The sequence below is a fragment of the Gossypium arboreum genome, chromosome 3, assembly GCF_025698485.1.
Source record: "Gossypium arboreum isolate Shixiya-1 chromosome 3, ASM2569848v2, whole genome shotgun sequence".
NCBI lineage: Eukaryota > Viridiplantae > Streptophyta > Magnoliopsida > Malvales > Malvaceae > Gossypium > Gossypium arboreum.
The window spans coordinates 44,529,159-44,549,235 of NC_069072.1; the positions used below are offsets into that span (position 1 = coordinate 44,529,159).

The 20,077-nt window shown below is 30.8% G+C and overlaps 1 protein-coding gene across 1 annotated transcript; it reads right to left on the reverse strand.

Annotated features, from left to right (window-relative positions):
* Positions 1-13,528: 13,528 nt before the first annotated feature.
* LOC108474722 (ubiquinone biosynthesis protein COQ4 homolog, mitochondrial) lies at positions 13,529-15,718 on the reverse strand. The gene is made up of 2 exons (XM_017776727.2): positions 15,272-15,718; positions 13,529-14,307 (listed from the first exon to the last, which is right to left on the reverse strand). The coding sequence occupies exons 1-2, from the start codon at positions 15,452-15,454 to the stop codon at positions 13,813-13,815; spliced, it is 678 nt and encodes a 225-aa protein (XP_017632216.1). The 5' UTR covers positions 15,455-15,718; the 3' UTR covers positions 13,529-13,812.
* Positions 15,719-20,077: the final 4,359 nt, after the last annotated feature.

Here is a 20,077-nt window from a genome sequence, read left to right on the forward strand (position 1 = left end):
CAATTTTCATCCAATTCACATTTTAATACAAAGTCAAGTATATTTTGCATTTTATTCAATTTAATCCTTAAACTCGGGTAAACATATCTTTCGATATATAGCTTTGGATTGAAATTAGATTTCACATTTACTCATTAGGGACCCTATACTTTCTATTCCTAACATAATTTCATGACAAGTTTTTATTTTATTCAATTTAGTCTCTAATGTAACAAAGTTAACAACCAAGTTTATTAAGCTTTACAATTTGGTCATTTTCATAATATAAGCTTAACTTCTATCAATTTCAAGTCTAATTCATCAAATTCTCAATAATAGAAACTTGCTAAAATATCAAAAATTGAACAAATTGATACATAGGTTATCTAAATCAAGCTCATACGATCATAAATCTATAAAAATTGAAGAAAAATGGCATAAGAACTTACTTAAAATAGTTGTCGAATGACTAAGCTCCAAAAATAGAGTTTTTCTTTACTTTTGCTTCAATGGACAGTGAGGAAGTTGATAACTCATCATATTTCTCCACTTTCATTAACTTATATACTATAATTAATTACTAATTAACCTTGATTAATTAAGTTAAACATGTTTTACATTTACTCAATCTTAATTTAATAATAATTTAAATCCTTAATGGAATTCATCATGAAAAACCACTAACAACTATTCTAATTTGGTTTATTAATCATTTTAGTCCCTTGTATAATTGTTATCTAAGTCCCTATGCCTTTTTCTAATTAAAATTCTATAGCGATTAAACTTTTACAATTTAGTCTTTAAGCCTTAATTAACCACTTTTTCGGCTAAATTACTTGACCAAATTTCAATATGTCTTTATGCTAACTCTGTAAATATTCATATTTAATGTTTACAGATTTGATTTGCAAGAACGAGTTTCTCGAATCACATTTTCCTACACCATTCGAAGCCGGGTCATTACAAAACAATATTACATGGTTGGATCGTAATACGGAAGGAGAACATATTTTAGTAGATAAACCTAAACATGACCTTAGTCTAATTGGAAATGAGCTAACTGGTTAGAAAACTAATATGTCATCTATCAAGTCCATTTGAGAAGATGTTTTATGTAACAGCCTATTTTTGGTGAGATCAGAACAGTGGTTTCGGGACCACAAATTCGAGCCAAAAATAAAAATTTATTTTATTTTTATTTTATGGTTGGCATCATGATAGGAAGATCACATGAAAATTTTTATACGAAAATTTTATCGATTTTGTGTTTAATTAGGGAAAGGACTAAATTGTATAAAATGCAAAAGTTGGGTTCTAGTAGCTATAGGTATCAAATAGCTATGGAATTCAAAACTTGATGTCCTTATATGGTAATTAGACCATTGAGGAGTAGTTAGTAGATATTATAATAACTCATCCATGGAAAAATTAGAAAAGGGTAGGGACTAAATTGGAAACCAATAAAATTAATAGATGATAATTAATTAAAAGGAAAAAAAAGCATCTATTTTCATATGATATTCTCCAATTTTTCTATGGAAACCCTAGGGGAGAGGAATAAAACTTTTTAAGCTGAAAAATGTATGAAATCAAGTCTCGTTTTTAGTAATTCCTATATTTTTGGAATCACAATAGTCTAATCTTTCTATTTAGGGGATTTATTTGAAAAGTTATCAAGGTATGAAATTTGGGTCATGGAGGAATATGCTGAAAATTAGAAATTTATGGTAGAAAATAAAAAATTATTCATAGATAAACAACTTTTACAAAGCAAATTTTGATGAAAACTTGATTTAAGGATTAAATGAAAAAGTGGTAAAACCCATGGAAAATTATGAAATTTGTGAAATGAATGTGCTGTAAATGTAGTATATAAATTTTAGCTAGGCTTGGAAAGAGGGTTAAATTTCATGAATTTCATTTTCTGAGCCTAGGGACGAAATCGAAATTTTTGAAAAAGACAGGGCAAAATGATAATTTTGCCTAGGATGTAATAGGATGCAAATGTATATGAAATGTTATAGATTAATATTTAAATTTACCCATATAGATCCGGAAAGACCAACTACGGAACTAGATCGAAGAAAGCAAAAGGTTTTGGATTAGTTGAAATTCAAATACGAACCGTTATCAAGGTAAGTTCGTGTAACTTAAATATGTATGTTAATATGCTTGAATTGAATTGTATGATTGTGTTGATATGTATGAGATGATATAAATAATGAAATACTCATAAGTTGCGAAATATGGACAAATTGTCATGTTCCGGTTGAATGTTGAATTTCGACGGTTTAAGGTGATTTATTGAATAAAAATAATAATGCACATGTTGCAGATAGAATTTAGCCCGGACGGGTAATTCTAATATGAGCCCTCTTGTGCTTAGGTTATAAATTGGATTTAGCCCAGACAGGTAATCCAAATTAATCTCTCTAGAGCATATGCTACGGATAGGATTTAGCCTGGACTGGTAATCCTGCTATAAAATGTGCGGCTCAAGAGTGTGCCTTTTTATTATGTACCCTAATGGGTACTTTTTCACATGAATATATTACCCGAACATCCATCGAAATTTCAATAGTTCGAGGAAAAGACTCTTGAAGTGTGGAAATGTGAAATTAATGGATGCTAGTAATGTGATGAGCTCATCTACGTTTACTTGATTCTTATATGAGGTTATGTGATTAACTTGTTTGATTAAGTGTTTGTGTTTAGGTAAACTCACCCAAAATTTATGGAAAGTATGACTATGTATGCTTGTATTGATAAATATGATTAGTAAGTTTATTTTTCGTCATACGAACTTACTAAGCATAAAATGCTTCCTCTGTTTAATTTTTCTTGTTTTATAGTGCTCAAAAGCTCGCGAAGGTTGGAAGTCAGTCAGAGCAATCATCACACTATCCACTATCTCATTTTGGTATAAATAAAAATCTTATTTTGGTATAATGGCATGTATAAGCTTACTTGGCCAATGATGGCTTGTAGTTGTTGTTTTGTAAATTAGTCATTTGAGTGGCTAATGATGATCTAACTTTGTTATCTTAAAAGTTATGTTTTGGTAATTGCACAAATGCTTTTTGTGTGTTAGTTTGATGGAATTATGTTAGCATATAAGTTTATATTGATTGATGCATGAGAAAACACCACATGATTGATAACTAATTTTATGTGAATAAGATGTTGGATTGGTGGATATATGTTTGTGAGTTTTGGTGAAGGAAAATGGTAAGTTTTGAGTGAAAAATGAGGCTAGGAAATGGCTTTATCTTGTCCACACGGATAGACACACAGGCGTATGTCTTGGTCGTGTGTGACACACGACTCATCCCATGGGCATGTGGTTCGACCATGTGTTCCTTGCATCTTAAAAATGAGAAACAAAATGCTTAAAATTGGGCACACGGCAGAGACACGGGCGTGTGTCTCAGCCATGTGGTTGACACGGCCTTACACAAACGTGTTACACGATCGTGTGAAAACTGCACCTAAATTTCAAAAATAAAATTCGCCACACTGCCTAGCACACGGGCGTGTGACTTTAATTTCTTCATGCCTTACAAGTCAGAGAGTTACACGGGTTAAGGACACGAGCGTGTGTAGCCACACAGCGCGACCACACGAGCGTGTGGGTACTGTTCATAAGCAAAACTTTTAAAATTTTGAGGAAAATTTTATAAGACCCCGACTGAGTCTTGATTTGTTTCTAAGGTTCGTATTGGGCCTTGAGGGTCCATTTAAGGGACGTTATGATTAATATTGAAAAATGTTCAGTAACTAGTATAAATTATCTTTGATTGTTCTGTAAACTCTGGTAATACTCGGTAACCCTGTACTAGTGATAGATACGAGTTAGGGGTGTTACACTTTGTCTTGAGCATCTGAACGGATGACTCGTAGAAGATAAAAACATAGATATGACTAACTGGAGTAACAGTGCGTCGGACAAGACCCAAGTAGAATAAATCCTAAATCCGTTTATGGATCTATCCACTTGTGGCATTCACAATGTGACATACCTAAATCCTGAGTAGATGGTAACCTATGTAAGGGTGACTCATATATTTTGATGTAAGTAAAAGCCTGAGTTCAAATAGATAAGGAACCTAAAGTTTATGAGTTGGGAATAAGACTTATATAGTATGTAGCATCATTCACAATAATGAAATACATAGTTCGACTAAATTTTAAATGATAACCTTTCATCGGCATTATATGATAGATGAAAAGTAAATGTGGCCATGGGTCATTTGTCTTTGTGATAAATGACTTAATCACTATTTGATAATAATTGACTTTTCATGAAGGAAGATGTTATGGTTATCATGAGATAAAATAGGATCATATTGGGAGAACGGATTTATCCGAAAAAGTTTAAGGATATCTTATAAGGGTAACACACTTATGACAAGGTCATTGGACAAGCATTTATTAAGTAGCTTTCGTAATGGTATGTAATTAGGGAGAGCTCAATCACGATACTATAGTTGAATGACTTTGTGACTAAATAAGTTTATAATTAATAGACGAAAATCTAGAACTTAGTTATAAATTATTTAAGCCCTAATTATATATGTCCAATCGGTCCCTCTGGTAGCTTGTTGAAACAAAAAATGAATGAAAATGATGATGTTAGAAAAATGGGATGCATTTACAAATGAATGTGTTTTCTCCTTGAGTATAGAAATGACTTAAGAATTAATTTAAGGATTTCAAACTATTATGTAATTAATTATAGTTAAATAATTGAATTTAGAAATAGAACTAAATTAAGTAGTCATTTTGAATCCAATTAAATAGGTAAATTAAATATATTTTCTAATAGATTCTTTTACGGTAAATTTTTATGGTTGAGAAAATCATTTAATTGGAAATTAATTAAATTAATAGAATAAATAATATTTACTTTTGGAAACAGAAAACAAAGATTGGATTGGATTAAATTATAGAGTGTTAGATTAAAAAGTCTAAGAAACACATATAATTGAACCCAATAAAAGAGAGGTCCAAATCCCCTCACCATAAAAGAGAGGGACGGCAACCCTACTATTATTTACTAGGGTGTGCCACCCACCTCCTCCCTAGTTAGACTAGAAGAGTGTTTTCTATTTTAAATAATATTATTTGTTCAAGTCTTATTCAACCAAAATTCTTCTATCTCTCCCAATAAATAAATTATTATGATAGAGCTATTTACACACAAGTTTTATATATCGTTATTTTGATAGAAAGTAGTGGGAATTTATTTTCTTAGAATAAATTTTATTTTTTAGGAATTACAATTGTTGTTGGTTTCTATTGAGAGAATATCTTTCTTATTGAAAGTAATTTATTTGTTTCTTGTTCTGTGTTTGGTTTGTGTTGCTTGAGCCCACACTCAGTATAATTCAATGTATGAGGATAGCAGAGAAGGTCATTTGGTTGAAAGTTGAGAACGATACAAATTCGTCTCACAAAAAGTACAAGTACATTTTGGGACAAGGTTTAGTCCTATAAATATAAAAATTAGGTCAGTTTTCAAAAAATTGTAAATTCCACTATAACTGAAAGCCATTTTCTTAACCGAATTTTTTCGACAAATACTACCTTGAATTTTATATGCATCAAGCATAAATAGTATCTAATACTCCTACAATCTATATTTTGCGCCCTTTTCCCATTATTATTAGCGACAAGAATTTTTCGTGGTTCAACCATGCCTTCAGTTTCAGAAGAATAGAAGGTTTCGGTATTTATTTGATTTTTCCTAAGTTTTCGAATTGTCTTCTTTATTTGAAGATCCTGTTAAATAATTATCTCTCATGGATTTACAAAAGAAGAAAATACAAAAACAAACAAAAAATGGAAATAAAAACAAAAGGAATTAACTATACTAAAATTCAACACTACTTCTAAAATAAACTTAGCTAATTATTAGATTAGTAATAATTAATATTAAGTTAATTTTGAAAATATTTTTAAAAATCAATTATTTAATTTTTGATTTGATTTTCACTCTCCTCAACAACGGTGTTGACCTTCGACACACTAATGAAAAAGAGTCTAAAACATCATTTCATAATAATCCCTAAGGAATTAATAATTAAAACAGAACAATACTAGAGTAACAAAATAAGAAAAGTGATTTCAATGGGAAAATAATTGAAAGGTAAATCAATAACGAAACCAATAACAACATTCTTATACTTAAGAAAAAAAAAAACTAAAGTTCATTAACAATATTAATGCAGAAGAGAGAAATTGCAATCTTCCCCAAACAATCACTCACAAAAGTCATTATAAACTAAACTTTAAAAAAAGTAGAAAATGAATTAATAAACTCAATAGGGTAAAACTCAAAGCAACCTGAAATAATAAAACAGAGGCAATACAGAAATAATAACACAAAAATAATGAAAAATATGAAAACCAAGCGTAATTCAATCTTTCTCAACATGGAAAAATGCGTGGAAGCACATCATGGTAGCAAGTGAAATATTTATTTGTAAAAGGGTTAAATATAAAATTGATATTTGAATTTGCCTATTTCTCTCAATTTGGTATTTATGGTTTTTTTTATTATTATCTCATGTTGGTATTCGAACTTTTTTCTTCCATTATATTAGTACTTGTCACCCTCTTTGGCTGCAAACCAGACCCCTTTCTTATTTTTCCTTTCATTTTCTTTGACAAATTAATCTTTTAATTTTTTTCCTTTCATTTTTTCTTTAAAAAATAATAAAACTTTTTTCTCTTCTTTTTCTTCCTCTTCTTCTAACCCTAGTCGTTACCGCCATCCATGGCCTTCTTTCGGCCGATCTGACCATCAAAACCCTTCTCTCTTCCTTGTTTTCTCAAATCTTGCCTTGTATTTTTAAGAAAATCTCTTTAAAGCCAAAAGAAAATCAAAGCTTGATCCTTGAGCTTTTAAAATTATACTCTCCGCCTACTGATAAAAGACTGAAGAGGCTTCTGTGAGGCCAAGAGCTAGTTGAGGAGCTAAAGGAAGCAGTAGTAGCACCGCTGCCAAGGCAACAACATAGAATTGGTTTTTCTTGGAGCCTAGTAAGTTATTCAAGTAATAGAGTTAAGGGTCAACAAATTCAATGGAGGAATTGCCCTTATTTTTCATTGGATCCATTGGATTTTTAGGGTTTTCTAAATTCTTGTATTTTATTTATTTTTTCTGAGTTTTTGCTCTCTTTCTGATTGTAAATTTCTTCTTTTCAAATAATTTTAAATTCTTGTAATTTTTTAGGTTCTTGTTATCATATTAGGTTGTTAATTTTTTTTCTAGTTGAAATAATATTGTGTCGAAAATGTTAGGTTCTTTGTTTGTTACTAAGATTGAATTTGAGAATATATTGGGTTCTTTTTTTATTTTTTTGAAGATTTTGGGTTCTTTATTGTTTGTTATTTATTTTTTGAATGTTTTGGGTTCTTTGTTTGTTATTTGTTTTTTGAATGTGTTGGGTTCTTTGTTCTGAAGATTTTGGGTACACAATTTTTTTAGCACTTAATTTTCTTCCTTCAAAAGATGTGTTATGAATAGGTAAAACAAAACAAATAAAAAACGAATCAGATAGTGAAAGGAAAAAAAAAAGATAAAAATGAGGTAGAAGACGAAGAGGTCAAGTAAAAAACAAAACAGGTGGTGAAAGGAAAAACACGTAAAAGATAGAAGTGAGGTAGAAGATGATGGTGACATGAATAATTTTTGAAGTAAAAATAAAATGAAAAATAATTAAAAGAGTAATTTTTCAAGGAAAATGAAGGCAAAAATAATTAAAGGGGTTCGAGTTGCAGCCAAATAGGGTGACACGTGGTAGCGTGCGAGTGGCCAGCCCTGCCACATCAGTAAAAAATTAACACCGTTAGGCTCAGGTACCAATATGTGGACGGAAATAAAGTTTTGGTACCAATTTAAGACAAAAAGAAAAAACCATTGGTACCAATTTGGGAGAAGTAGACAAATTCATGTACCAATTTTATATTTAATCCTTCGCAAAATAAACCCAAAATGTGATAACTTTTTTTATGAAACTTAAAAGAAGAAGAAGAAGAAGATAGCAATGGGACTATAAATCATAGAGTTTGCAAAGGAGTAACAACTAATAAACAATCATAAAGATCGAATGATAATATCATAACCAAATGGATCAAAAGGACAAGCGAATTTGTCGATGAGACATTAACTTTAAAGTACAGTGGCAACACAAAAGTAAGAGGAGCAAGTTGTGCGTCCAAAGAGTGGCGCGGATAGGAAAGAGAGTGCCATATGGGCAGGAAAGCGGGAAAGCCCTAATATTGCTTGAGTCCAATTTTCAAAATACTAGAAAGGCCAATGAACACTTCATGGGAAGGAGGAGAAACACCAATGTTGCAAAGACATAGGAGAGCTCTGGTCACACCACACGATTAGGGTGGTGTAGAGGGTTCTTTGGTGTGGAGAGGTAATATTGCAAACAAGTGAACGAGATGTACCAAAAAAAAGGCGAAGAGGAAGATTGGAGCAGATCCAATAACACTGAGCGCTACGGCAAGTGGTAGTTGGTAAGGTAGAGAAAGGGAAATATAGTTGATGATAAGTTTCAACACAGAAAACAAGTTGAGAGAATTTTAAAGAGAGCTTTGAGAGTTAGAATGCCAAAGTGCCCAAAAGTCTTTTCACCAGTTGTGAAAAGCTCCTATTTATAATGTTTCAAGAATAGGAGTTAGAAAACTGGTAATTAATGAAAGTAGTAATAGATATTTTTTCAATTACAAAAGCATTAATTGTTCTTTTTATTATGAAAAGATTATGTTGGTGATAGTAAATAATGAATAAGAATGCACAATGTTTCTGAAAAAATGGAAAAACACTCAATATTATAAGGAAGGTTAAGAGGAAAACCTCATAACTACCTCTATATCTGATCCACCAAGTCGAGCTTTTTAGAACATCCCAAGAGTGAAAATAACCCAAGAATATCATATCCCGAGGTTACTTGTAACAACCTAATTTTCAGTGGTGTCGGGAATAGAGATTTGAGATCACTAAATCCGACGAGTGAGTTAGAAATTTAATAAATTAATACCTATGAGTCAAATGTGAATATAGTAAGTATTTTTGAATTAGTAAATTTGGTGATTTAAAAGAATTAATTAGGTAAATTAGGTCGATAATGAGGTATCGAGACCTTGACTTCATAAACTGAGCCAAAATATTTTTAGAAATATTTATGGAGTGCTAGTGAGGTAGTATTAAAATTTCGTCAGAAAATTTTGACGTTTGGGTGGTTAATTAAATAAAAAGGACTAAATTGAAAAAGGTGTAAAAATTGCTAAAAGGATTAAATAGCTTAATTGTCAAATGAGGAAGGATCTAAAGTGAAAATAAGCCCAAAGGAGATATTTTGGGTAGCAATAGTGAGAAAAATCAGAAAAAGGGTGAAAGAAGGACAAAATTGGAAAATTGCCAAAATTAGCTAAATAAAAATGGGACCAAATTGGAATATCTAGAATTCTCTTCATTTTTTCTTCATTCTCATCAGCCAAAACACCATAGGAGGGGTTTTTCTAAGCTGGTATTCCATAATTTTTGCACCAAGTGAGTTAATCCTTGCCTTTTTCTTATAAGTTTTGTGTTTTTTAGACTTTTATAACTAGGTCTTACTATTAAATTCATTAGTTTCTGATTTCATGGATGAAATTGAAAAGCATCATGGTTGAGTGCTGTAAGTTTATGATGAAATAGCATGAAATTGAAGCTTTAATTTGTTTATGAGATGATTTTATTAGGTAATTTCAATAGAAATTGATTTTTAGGACCTAATTGTGAAAATATTTAGAATTAAAGTCTAGTGCTAAAATTATGATTCCCAAAGGTTATAAAATAGTTTAAAGTGATAGAATAAAGTGTTAATTGAAAAAAATCAGCTCAATTGAGAGGCTAATTGAGTAGGAACGAAATTTTTATTTATTAAAAGCTTAGGGAAAAATTGGTAATAAACATCTTGCACTAAAACAGTTTTGGATAACAGCAGTAGGCTAACTTTGAAAAATCACCATAAATTGTAGAAATCGAATTAGAAGATGAACAGAATATGGAATTAAAGCCTATTGAGTCTAGTTTCTTATAGAAGAAAATTTGTAAGTAATGAAATTGTAAATCATGAGATATAATAAATTTTGTAAGACAAGGTCAGAATGAATTCAGGTTCCCCTGTTCTGACTTTGAAAAATCATAAAAAAAATTTAATAAAAATATTTAGGGGCTTAAATTTATATGTTTAGAATCCTGAATGAGTCTATTTTCAAGAGAAACAAACGGTAACATTGTTCGAATCCTGTACGAGGAGATAATTAATTTTAGTGAAAAAGGGTCGGAACTATTAGACAGCAGAACAGGGGTGACTTTAAAGAATAAACTGTACTTATTGGTTAAACCAAAAATTATGAAAATTTTATGGTAAGAATATACGTGAGTCTAGTTTCAGGGAAAATTATCGGATCTTAATTTGGAGTTCTGTAGCTCAAGAAAAAAATAATTTAGTGACTATGACACGGATGGATAGCTTGAATATTCACATAAGTAAATGGTGAAAATTATGGATAATGTTACTTACAAGTGTGTTATTTATACTAAGGATGTGGATGGAGAGGAGGAGGAGGAAAATATACATATATATATGAATGGCTTGTGTATAAATTGATCACATGCCCGATTATAATCGATAAATGTTGAATTAGAAATATATAATGTTTTATTTGGAATATTTATTATGAAATTATAATTATCGTTATAATATAAAAATCAAACTTATGAGTTTATATAACTAAATTTTAGTGATCATTTGTTAATTTTATGAATTTCATGATGTGTTATTTCATATGTATTGATGATAAAATTGTGAATAATGTAAAAGCATGAAAATTGAATAAATGATCAAATTGAGCACTTCAGTTCAGTGACAAGATGAATTGACGGAAAACATCGTGGTTGGTCCATGGCAAAGTGTGAAATGTAGGTATGGTATCATCCATACTGAATTGTGAAACGTAGGTATGGTATCATCCATACCGAGTTGTGAAACGTAGGTATGGTATTAACCATACTGAGTTGTGAAATGTAGGTATGGTATCAGCCATACTGAGTTGTGAAACGTAGATATGGTATTAACCATACTGAGTTGTGAAACGTAGGTATGGTATCATCCATACCGAGTTGTGAAACGTAGGTATGGTATTAACCATACCGAGTTGTGAAACATAGGTATGGTATTTTCATACCGAGCTATGAAATGTAAGTATGTCGTCGTCCATACTGAGCTATGATACGTAGGTATGGCATCGTCCATACTGAGTTATAAAATATAGGTATGGTATTTTCCATACCGAGCATGAAAAGTAGGTATGGTGTTTTCCATACCGAGTTGTGAAACATAGGTATAGTATTTCAATGAAGAAAACCATACTGAGTTGTGAATGGTGGCACTGAGTAATGATGTACTCAATTTCGTAAGACATTTCCTAATTTGATCAATGAGAAGTGATAGTTCCGGTTACCTGATCAGTGAATAGTTGTAGCTTCGGCTACAAGTGACAAGTGATTTTCGTGTAAGACCATAGCTGGGCTTTGGCATTTTAGTGAAAAGATCATAGTTATGTTACAGCATCAGTGATTATCAGTGAAATTCAGTGCATACCGGTGTAGACCAATGAACGTAAGACGTTCTCTAATTTGACAAAGTTTTGGTAATTATTATTTGAATTTATATGACAGATTTTAGTGAACATTGAAATTGAGCTCAATTATGTAATTTCATCATTCAGAGATTGTGTTTGACAGGTTATGTTAGTAAATTATGAGTATGTGAATCAAAGTGACCGAATTTAAACAGCTAATGAAGTTGAGGTCATTCACATGAATTTGTCATTTGAAATTGTGATTGACAGGAGGAAATGGTGAATTGCATGCTTATGAATGGTTACACATATTTATCTGAAAAACAAGAAAAATGACGGTTATTGATATATGGAGACATGAGACATTGATATATGAAAATGGAATATGTTTGATAAATGTGTTCATTCATAATTATGGAATTATGTACCTCATGTGTGCTATTTGCATAAAGATGATATTTCAAATACTTTGGTGAGTAAAGCTTAAATATGAAATAGTATGAAATCGAAACAAGTGGTTATGAAAATATATTTAAATTATTTGTAAGTGTTTCATACTCCTTGGTAATGCCTCGTACTCTATTCCGGCGACGGATACGGGTAGGGGGTGTTACATTACTTCCACTTCTACTTTGGTAAAGCGATACCATGTGAAATATTTTTCACGGAACATCTCTTGAAACGCAAGGTGATGATTTTTCTTGGACAAGAGTTGTTCCTGAACAATGGTTATTTTGACTTATTCCAAACGTGAGTTGTTCTCAACATAGTTATTATTAATTTAGAGGTTGTTTCGAACAAAAGTTGTTCTATGTTGATACTTTTCTTGGTAAAAAATACAATTATTCTAAATACAAGTTCCTAACAATGGTTGTTTTAAACATAGTTATTCTTGAAATGTTGTTATTCTAAATAAGAGCAATTCTAAACTTAAGTTGTTCTCAATAGAAGTTGTCTTCATAATAATTATACTGAATAATAGTTGTTCTAACTAAAGAACGGTTCTAGGCATGGCTATTCTCAAACAACAACTATTCTAAACAAGAGTTATTGTTCTGAGAGAGATATTAAGTAAAACGACAATGCTAGTTATTTCACACTACGTAATACAATTTTCTAAAATACAATCTTACCTATCTCAAAGAAAATATAAAATATTAATAGCCAAAATTAATTATCTACCAACAGATCAGAGGAGCGTGTGGCCAAATCGAGGAGCCCAAAAATGCCCCGAGAACCCCAATTTTGCACAACACGAGAGCTTAAGGAAAACCATGTTGGAGTGCTAAGGGGCAACATGGTCAGATAGAAGAATTGCCTGATCGCCTCACATGCATGATCCAAACTTGAAAAGAGCCACGTAGCCAAACTCAGCATCCAAATTTATCTTTTAGATTAAAACTGAAATTTCACGCCCTATTTGTTACCAACTAGAAGAGTCTGTCCCATTCATTTGGTCAAACATGTCTTCACACATGAGCCTACCAGTGTTTAGGTCATCTCTGTTCAATACGAACATGTAAAAGACGGGGTATGGTTAACCCGGTTATTGAATGCTCATCTTTGGGTTGCACTTGCCAACCAGTATGCAGCTCGCCTCTCTCTGCTCCTATCTACATTTCACTTAAGTCTTGGAATTGTAGCTTTTGACTGTAAATATATCTTGCAAGATAAGTTCAATTTTCTAGTTCCTTTCCAACTCTTGTCACAACCAGATTATATCTTGCAAGATGGGTTATTCAAAGTCAGCTTAATTATCAAACTATCATGAGGAAGCACCCACTGCTGGGCTTCTGCATATGCTAATATCCATCTAAATATTGCATCATTAATAACTGTTATAATTAAGTTGTCTTTATGAGAGCAGTCATTCCACGCTTCAATTTGGCCCAAAAAAGAACAATTCTACAGTTCAAAGCAAATTTTTTATTCGTTTATATGTGAATTTTGGATCACCACAAGATCTATCATCCGCTTTCATAGATACAAGCATCCCCAAATTTTCATGACAAACACAAATGGAAAATTGTAAACAGTAGACAAGTTTTTTATTTAATGTCATTCAATGCCTAAAGTAGTCGAGAAAATTGCAGTCACCGCATCTATTCAGGAAGGGATACTGGGTAGGGGGCAAAGTGCTTGTAGAATACCAAATGTACTACTATGATGCCGTTCTTGGCTAATACCTTACTTGGGGGCAGTAGGAGCCGGAATTATCCCCCACTTCCTTCGAGCATCCTCCAAATCTTCATGAAAGTGCTGCTCGTAATATACACACATGAGATCTGTAGACTGAAAACCAGCCTTGACAGCCCATGGGAAATAATGCTGGAAGAACAATTTTCTTTGTTTCGCATTAAACCTTGACGTCCCACCTACAACTGAAAGCAGGCACATGGGGAGATGCATTTGCTCAAATTCAATAACCTTCAATGCAGATTCCCCAGTCAAGTTGGTAGGAAGGCCAAAAAGGGTATGCCAGAAGTCATGCACCTCGCGAGCTCGCATAGCCACATATGCAAGTTCATCTGTGTCCATGAATCGCACAGGTGGCCTGTCATCCGGGGAAAAATTCCTGGATCCCATGAACCTTGCATATGCGGCACCAAAAGTGTTCTCTGGTAGATCCCATGCATGACCAACCTTCGCAGATATAACCCGTGGCCGCTCAAGGAGCACTGCCTATTAAAGAAAACGACTTGGTTATGGATGAAATTTGGAAGACGTTACTCATGCCAACTTTGAACAATGTGGATGAGGAAGACCAATGAAAACAAGATGCTTGAACCATCAAGCAGCTTATTGACCAAAAAGAATGCAATGGACTAATCTCACAGGCAGACTCAGAATTCCCCATCATGAACTCTGATTAAGCTCTAAATTTCCAAATTGGCCACTGCATTGGATATGGTGCAAAACAAAGCAATGTATTCCAAGAAAGACATAATAACAAAGGGCTTTATTTTATCAAATAACAATCAAGACCAGAAGAGGTAAAAGGAATAAATCTGCGCCTTAAACAAACTCAATATACATTAAAAAGAATGAAGAAATTGCAGTCAATAATTGCTAAAAATGATGTTAACATATAAATACTACTAACTTTACTAAACAGGAAGGGTAACTCTATGCACAGTTGATTCCTCAAAAACCAACAAAGAGCTAGAGTATCTAGTCATCTAGCATTTTTCACTAAATTCTAAGAACACTTAAAGCAAATAATATCACATTGATCACATCCATGAATTAACTTTAAAGTTAAATAATAGAATTAACACTTAGAAACACTAATTTATTAAAATTAGCATTTTCGATTACCAGATAGCAACGTTACTATGATTATGTATTTAAATCATATATTTCAAGGGATAGCTTTGCTAGTCCAATGCCAAGAACACAAAGTTTCTCCATTGACGACTTAAACAATTCCCATAATCCATATATATATATATATATATACACACTTGTCTTTTACCCACTTAAGTTTCTGATTCAAAATTATGAATTCTCAAACAAAATCCCTCTAACTGCAAAATTACTCGAACAATTACATTTCTATATATAGCCATAAAATCTGCTGTTTTTTTTTTTTTCAAATGATTTCAAATGAATACATAGGTTACGAGTGATAGGAAGAGAGACTAACTCTGCCTTCGGGGCTCCTCCTCATTCTCTCAAGAACCCTTTCAAAAGCAGGCTTTCCAGTTGTCTCTCCTAAAGCAGCTATTAAATCTGCCCTTCGTGGATCGAGCAACGCACCCACCGCTGAACCTACTGCAACCGCCGCCTGCTGCCATGGGCTCAGCTTAATTCGAGCCCTTTCTATCATTCCTAATTACTAAAAATTAAGGCCCCAAAAAACCAAACTTTTAATCAAAGAAGTCTTGAATTACCGGAGTATTAATCCAAGGTTGGGATAAAAAGGGAAGAGAAATTTGGGTGAACAAAGCAAATCGTATCGTAAGATAGAAAAGAGAAAAGGCGCGTTAAAGTTGCCACCGCTGCCGGTGGTCAGATTGCAAAACCGCCTAGAGAAAGCTGAAACGTTAATTTTAGAGGGGTTTTCTTTTTTCCTATTTTATTACATTAAAAGACTAAAATTACAGGCCCAAACATACTGGCTTGAAAGGAGCCCAAAAGAAAGGTGAACAACTTTTTAAACATGGGCCAACAGTGGACGTTGAACTAAACCTATCCAGAATCTGCTTTGAATTTTAATTCTCTCACTAAACGCAGTTTTTGAAAAATAATTCTAGAAAATGAATTGATTTTCTTTTTTGTTTGAATAGTTGTGCGTAAAATATTTTATATTTTTAATATTTTTTAAAATTTATTTTAGTGTACCAAACCTAAAATAAATATATTTTTTAAAATATTACATATTATAGTTGCATTTTAACTTGTTCATGGGCCGGGCCACCTACCTAAGCCCGAAGACCCACTTAAAAATGAGAGAGTTTGGACAAAATACGAGGTCCAAAAAATGAGCTTGTATAAATTTGAGACCCGTTTTCTATATGGTTCGAGTCATGGGCACAATTGTTTTTACCCAAGCCCCGCTTCTACAAAGACCAATATTATGTTATAAAATATTATTATTTTAATTATATATGTTAAATAAAATTATATATTCATATTCATATTAAATCATTAATCTAATAACAATTAAACCCATTGCCTAAGACCTAAACAAAACTTACCCAACTAAATAACCCAACCCAAAATATAAAATATAAAATTTTATATTTAATATAATAAAATATTTATTATATTTATTTGTGTTTATTTAATATAATAAAACATTTATTATATTTATGGCAGTATTTTTAATACAAATATTTTTAATATGTTAGAAAATTTTTATTTTGGTCATTTTCTAGTGCATTTAGTGCATTATATCTTTTAAAATTTTAATTTTAAATAAAACATTCTAAAAATCAAATATGGTAAGCCAAGTCGAGCTTGGTTTTACTTTTATTAAATCAGGCCAGACTTGGGCAAAAAAGTAAACTCATTTTTCGGGCCAAACCTAAGCTTGGAAAGGTGATCTAAATACATTGCATAGCTCCAACCCGATCTATGAGTACCTCTAGTTGCATTTCATTTCACAATCGAAATCTATTTTGTAATAAGATGATATTTTATAATAATTTATTGTATATAAATTTAATGATAAATAATACCTAATCAAAGTTTAGGTTAAAATATTCATAGTTCTCTTTGCACTCTTCATAAATTTAAAATTTAATCATAATACTTTTATTTATGGGAATTTAGTCTCTTTATTTTTCAAATTTTAAAATTTAGGTCCAATTGTTAACAATATTAAGTTCTTTTGGTTAAATTTTTGGTGTGTTATTTTAAATTTTTAAAAATACTCGCTTAATAGCCATATGACTAAAAAATACGTTGTAATGAGCTTGAATTTAACAAAATAAATTTAGTAGTGTCAGCAGTTGGACCTAAATTTTAAAATCTAAAAAGTAGAGGAACCAAATTTCAAATTTATGAAGAGTATAAGGACATATAACATATTTTAATCTAAAACTTAATGTAAACTTTAACTATACAATTGAATATATTAATTAATTATTAATCATATATAAAATCATATTAATAATGATTTTATTTTTTGCATTGAATTTTTACAATTGAGTATATTAATTAATTATTAATAATATATATTATTTTAAATTAATTATCACTTAATTAATGTTATATTTATATAAAATTAAAATTAAGATTTGCTATTATAAATAACATTCTATACTTAAACATTTTCAAACAAATAACATTTAAATAATATTGCAAAAAAATGAAGATTATTTATTAGCATTAATAAGTTTGAACTATCTCAAAATTATAAAATGTTAAAATATTAGTTTTTCAAAGAAGTAAATTCAAACCATCCAGGAAGAATTGAAAGACCTTTTAATTGGTGATAAAGTAAAATTATGATATTATTTTATTACACATTTATAATTTAGTTTTTATACATATTATACTAAATTTAGTTTTCCATATGTAATGCAAAAATTTCACTTTATAATTATATGTTATTGTTAATTTTAATGTTACTTCATAAAAGCCTTCAATTTACAACAATAAATTTTTATAATTTTATAATTGTTTAGATAATTTGTAACTTCAAAGGAATTATTTACATCGAAAGTTTAATGTTGATTGATGATGATGAGGAGGATGATAGATTAAAAAGAAAATTAAGAAAAACAATGATGACGAAAATGATACATTGAAGCAATAGATTAAAATAAGAAATTTAAAAAGTACTTTTAAAATGAGAACAATGAAAACTAAAATGATAGCTATTAAATCAAAATAAATGATTTTAAACCTTAAATTTTGTATTTATTTTATCTTATTAAAATAAAACAAGCAACACTTAATCTTTTCCTTATTTTTCTTTTAACTGTGTAATTGAAGTCTTAGTGTGAAAAAATTTAGATAATCTTTACTTTCATTTTTTTGAGAAAAATTGGATTGGAAAGCGATAGATTAAGATTATTAAGATTAATCAATTTGGATATTAGGTATTTGTTTTTATTGAATGAAAATTTCGGTCACACAAATTGATTTTTTAAGGAAATTAAAAAAAATCCTAATAACCTTAATATCTTGTTTTCCATTCTATTTTTTTCTCAAAAGGAAAAAAAAATTAAATCTTGAAGTAAAATTATCCAATTTTTTCTCACTCTGATACTTTAATTACACGTTGGAAAGAAAAAAAGAAGAGAGATTGGGTGTTCTTGATTTTATTTTAATAAGGTAAGATAAATACTAAATATAAGGCTTAAAACTATTTATTTTGATTCAATGGCAATGATCATTTTGGTTCTCATGATTTTCATTTTAGAAGTTCTCACTATAGTTACCACCTATTATTAGTATTTATTTTTAGACTAGATTTTATTTTATTTTTTAGGAAGTCAAAAATTTTTAATTTTTCTAAATTACTTTTATTTTAATTAGAAAATTGGAGTTTTAAAATTTTCTTTAATTTATTTCATATTCTTTTGTAATACTATTTGATAATTTAATAATTTCATTAGTTGTTTTACTTATGAAATGAAACTATTATAAAATTAAAAATATATTGTGATAGTCTTATCCTAATTAGATAAGTTAATTTTGAACAAGATTTATAAAGTTTAATTTAATTTTTTTTTCATGTCATGTCTGCATTTACGATCTATGTTCGGGGTTCGTGATTGTCCCCCCCAACAATGTATTTTTAAGGCTCGAACCTCATTCTTCCCTTAAAACTGCAATGTACCTTGCTAACTCTATTTATTCGGTTATGTTTAATACAATTTGAATTTTATTTTAATTAATAACATCATTATTTGATTTTATATTAGAAAAATAAATATAAAAGGTTAAAATAATTTTTAATAATAAAACTAAAGAAATTTGTGTAATGGGCCTATTTTGCCCAGAGTTCAACAACATAAATAATAAACCAATTTTAAACTAAAGACAATTAAAAACAACAATCAAGTCCATAACATCCAAATACAACGGCCCAACAAGCCCAACCAAATACTTAACCCCACTTTACAATCCAAAACTAAAGCCCAAAATACAAAAAACAACTATCCCAATAACAGAATCGGCCTAAATGGCCCAAAGGGTTAACATTCACAGAAAACCGTAGGGCTAGCAAGCTTCAGCCGTCGTCGCTCCTCCACGAGCGCCACCTCCGTACGGCGTCCATACCTCTATACCTACAAACCAATGAGAGGAGAACACAACAACAATAGAAGACAAAAAAAAAAAAGAAAAGAAAGAAAAGCTTTGTATTTTCTTCTTTCGGCTATAAAAGCCCCACAAAACACAAATGCATTTTTTACACACGAAAATTAATCAAAAAAACCCATAAAGGTGGTTCTTTATTCACTATTTGTATCCATTTTTTAGATTAAAAAAGAGTGATATACATATACATATATATATATACATATATATTTTTTGGTAGCTTTATTTTTGCTATATTTTTAAAGAAAAACGAAAGTAAATAAAAAAGGAGATCTTACATTTCTCGAGTTTGCGCAATCTTGAGAGGAGTCAGGGCCGTCATCTCCAATGAAGATGACCTTTTTTGGGTTCGGGAAGTCAAAAGCCCAAAAAAATGACCTTTTATTTTTATTTTCGCCATAGTGAAAGGCGGCACCACACCGGAGACCAAGAATGACATGATGATCCAAAGACCGAGCATGGCCGGATACTTGGAGGGGAGAGAGAGAGGGGAGAGTGTTTTTGAAGTTTTTTTTTTGAAAACGTGTTGAATTGAATTTTTTTTTGGAATGTTTTTTACTTATATAGGCCCCAAAACGACGCCGTTTTGGGCCTCCGACCCAAGACCCGATCCGCTCCAGCCTTAGGATCCGCTTGTTTTTTACGGAAGGGCTATTTGCGTATTTAGCCCTTCCGC

Excerpts from the sequence above, each read along its gene's own strand:
- LOC108474722 (XM_017776727.2), bottom strand. The coding sequence starts at position 15,454 with ATGATAGAAAGGGCTCGAATTAAGCTGAGCCCATGGCAGCAGGCGGCG. Across the intron at positions 14,308-15,271 it reads GGAGGAGCCCCGAAGGCAGA|GCAGTGCTCCTTGAGCGGCC; the intron begins GTTAGTCTCTCT and ends TTTCTTTAATAG.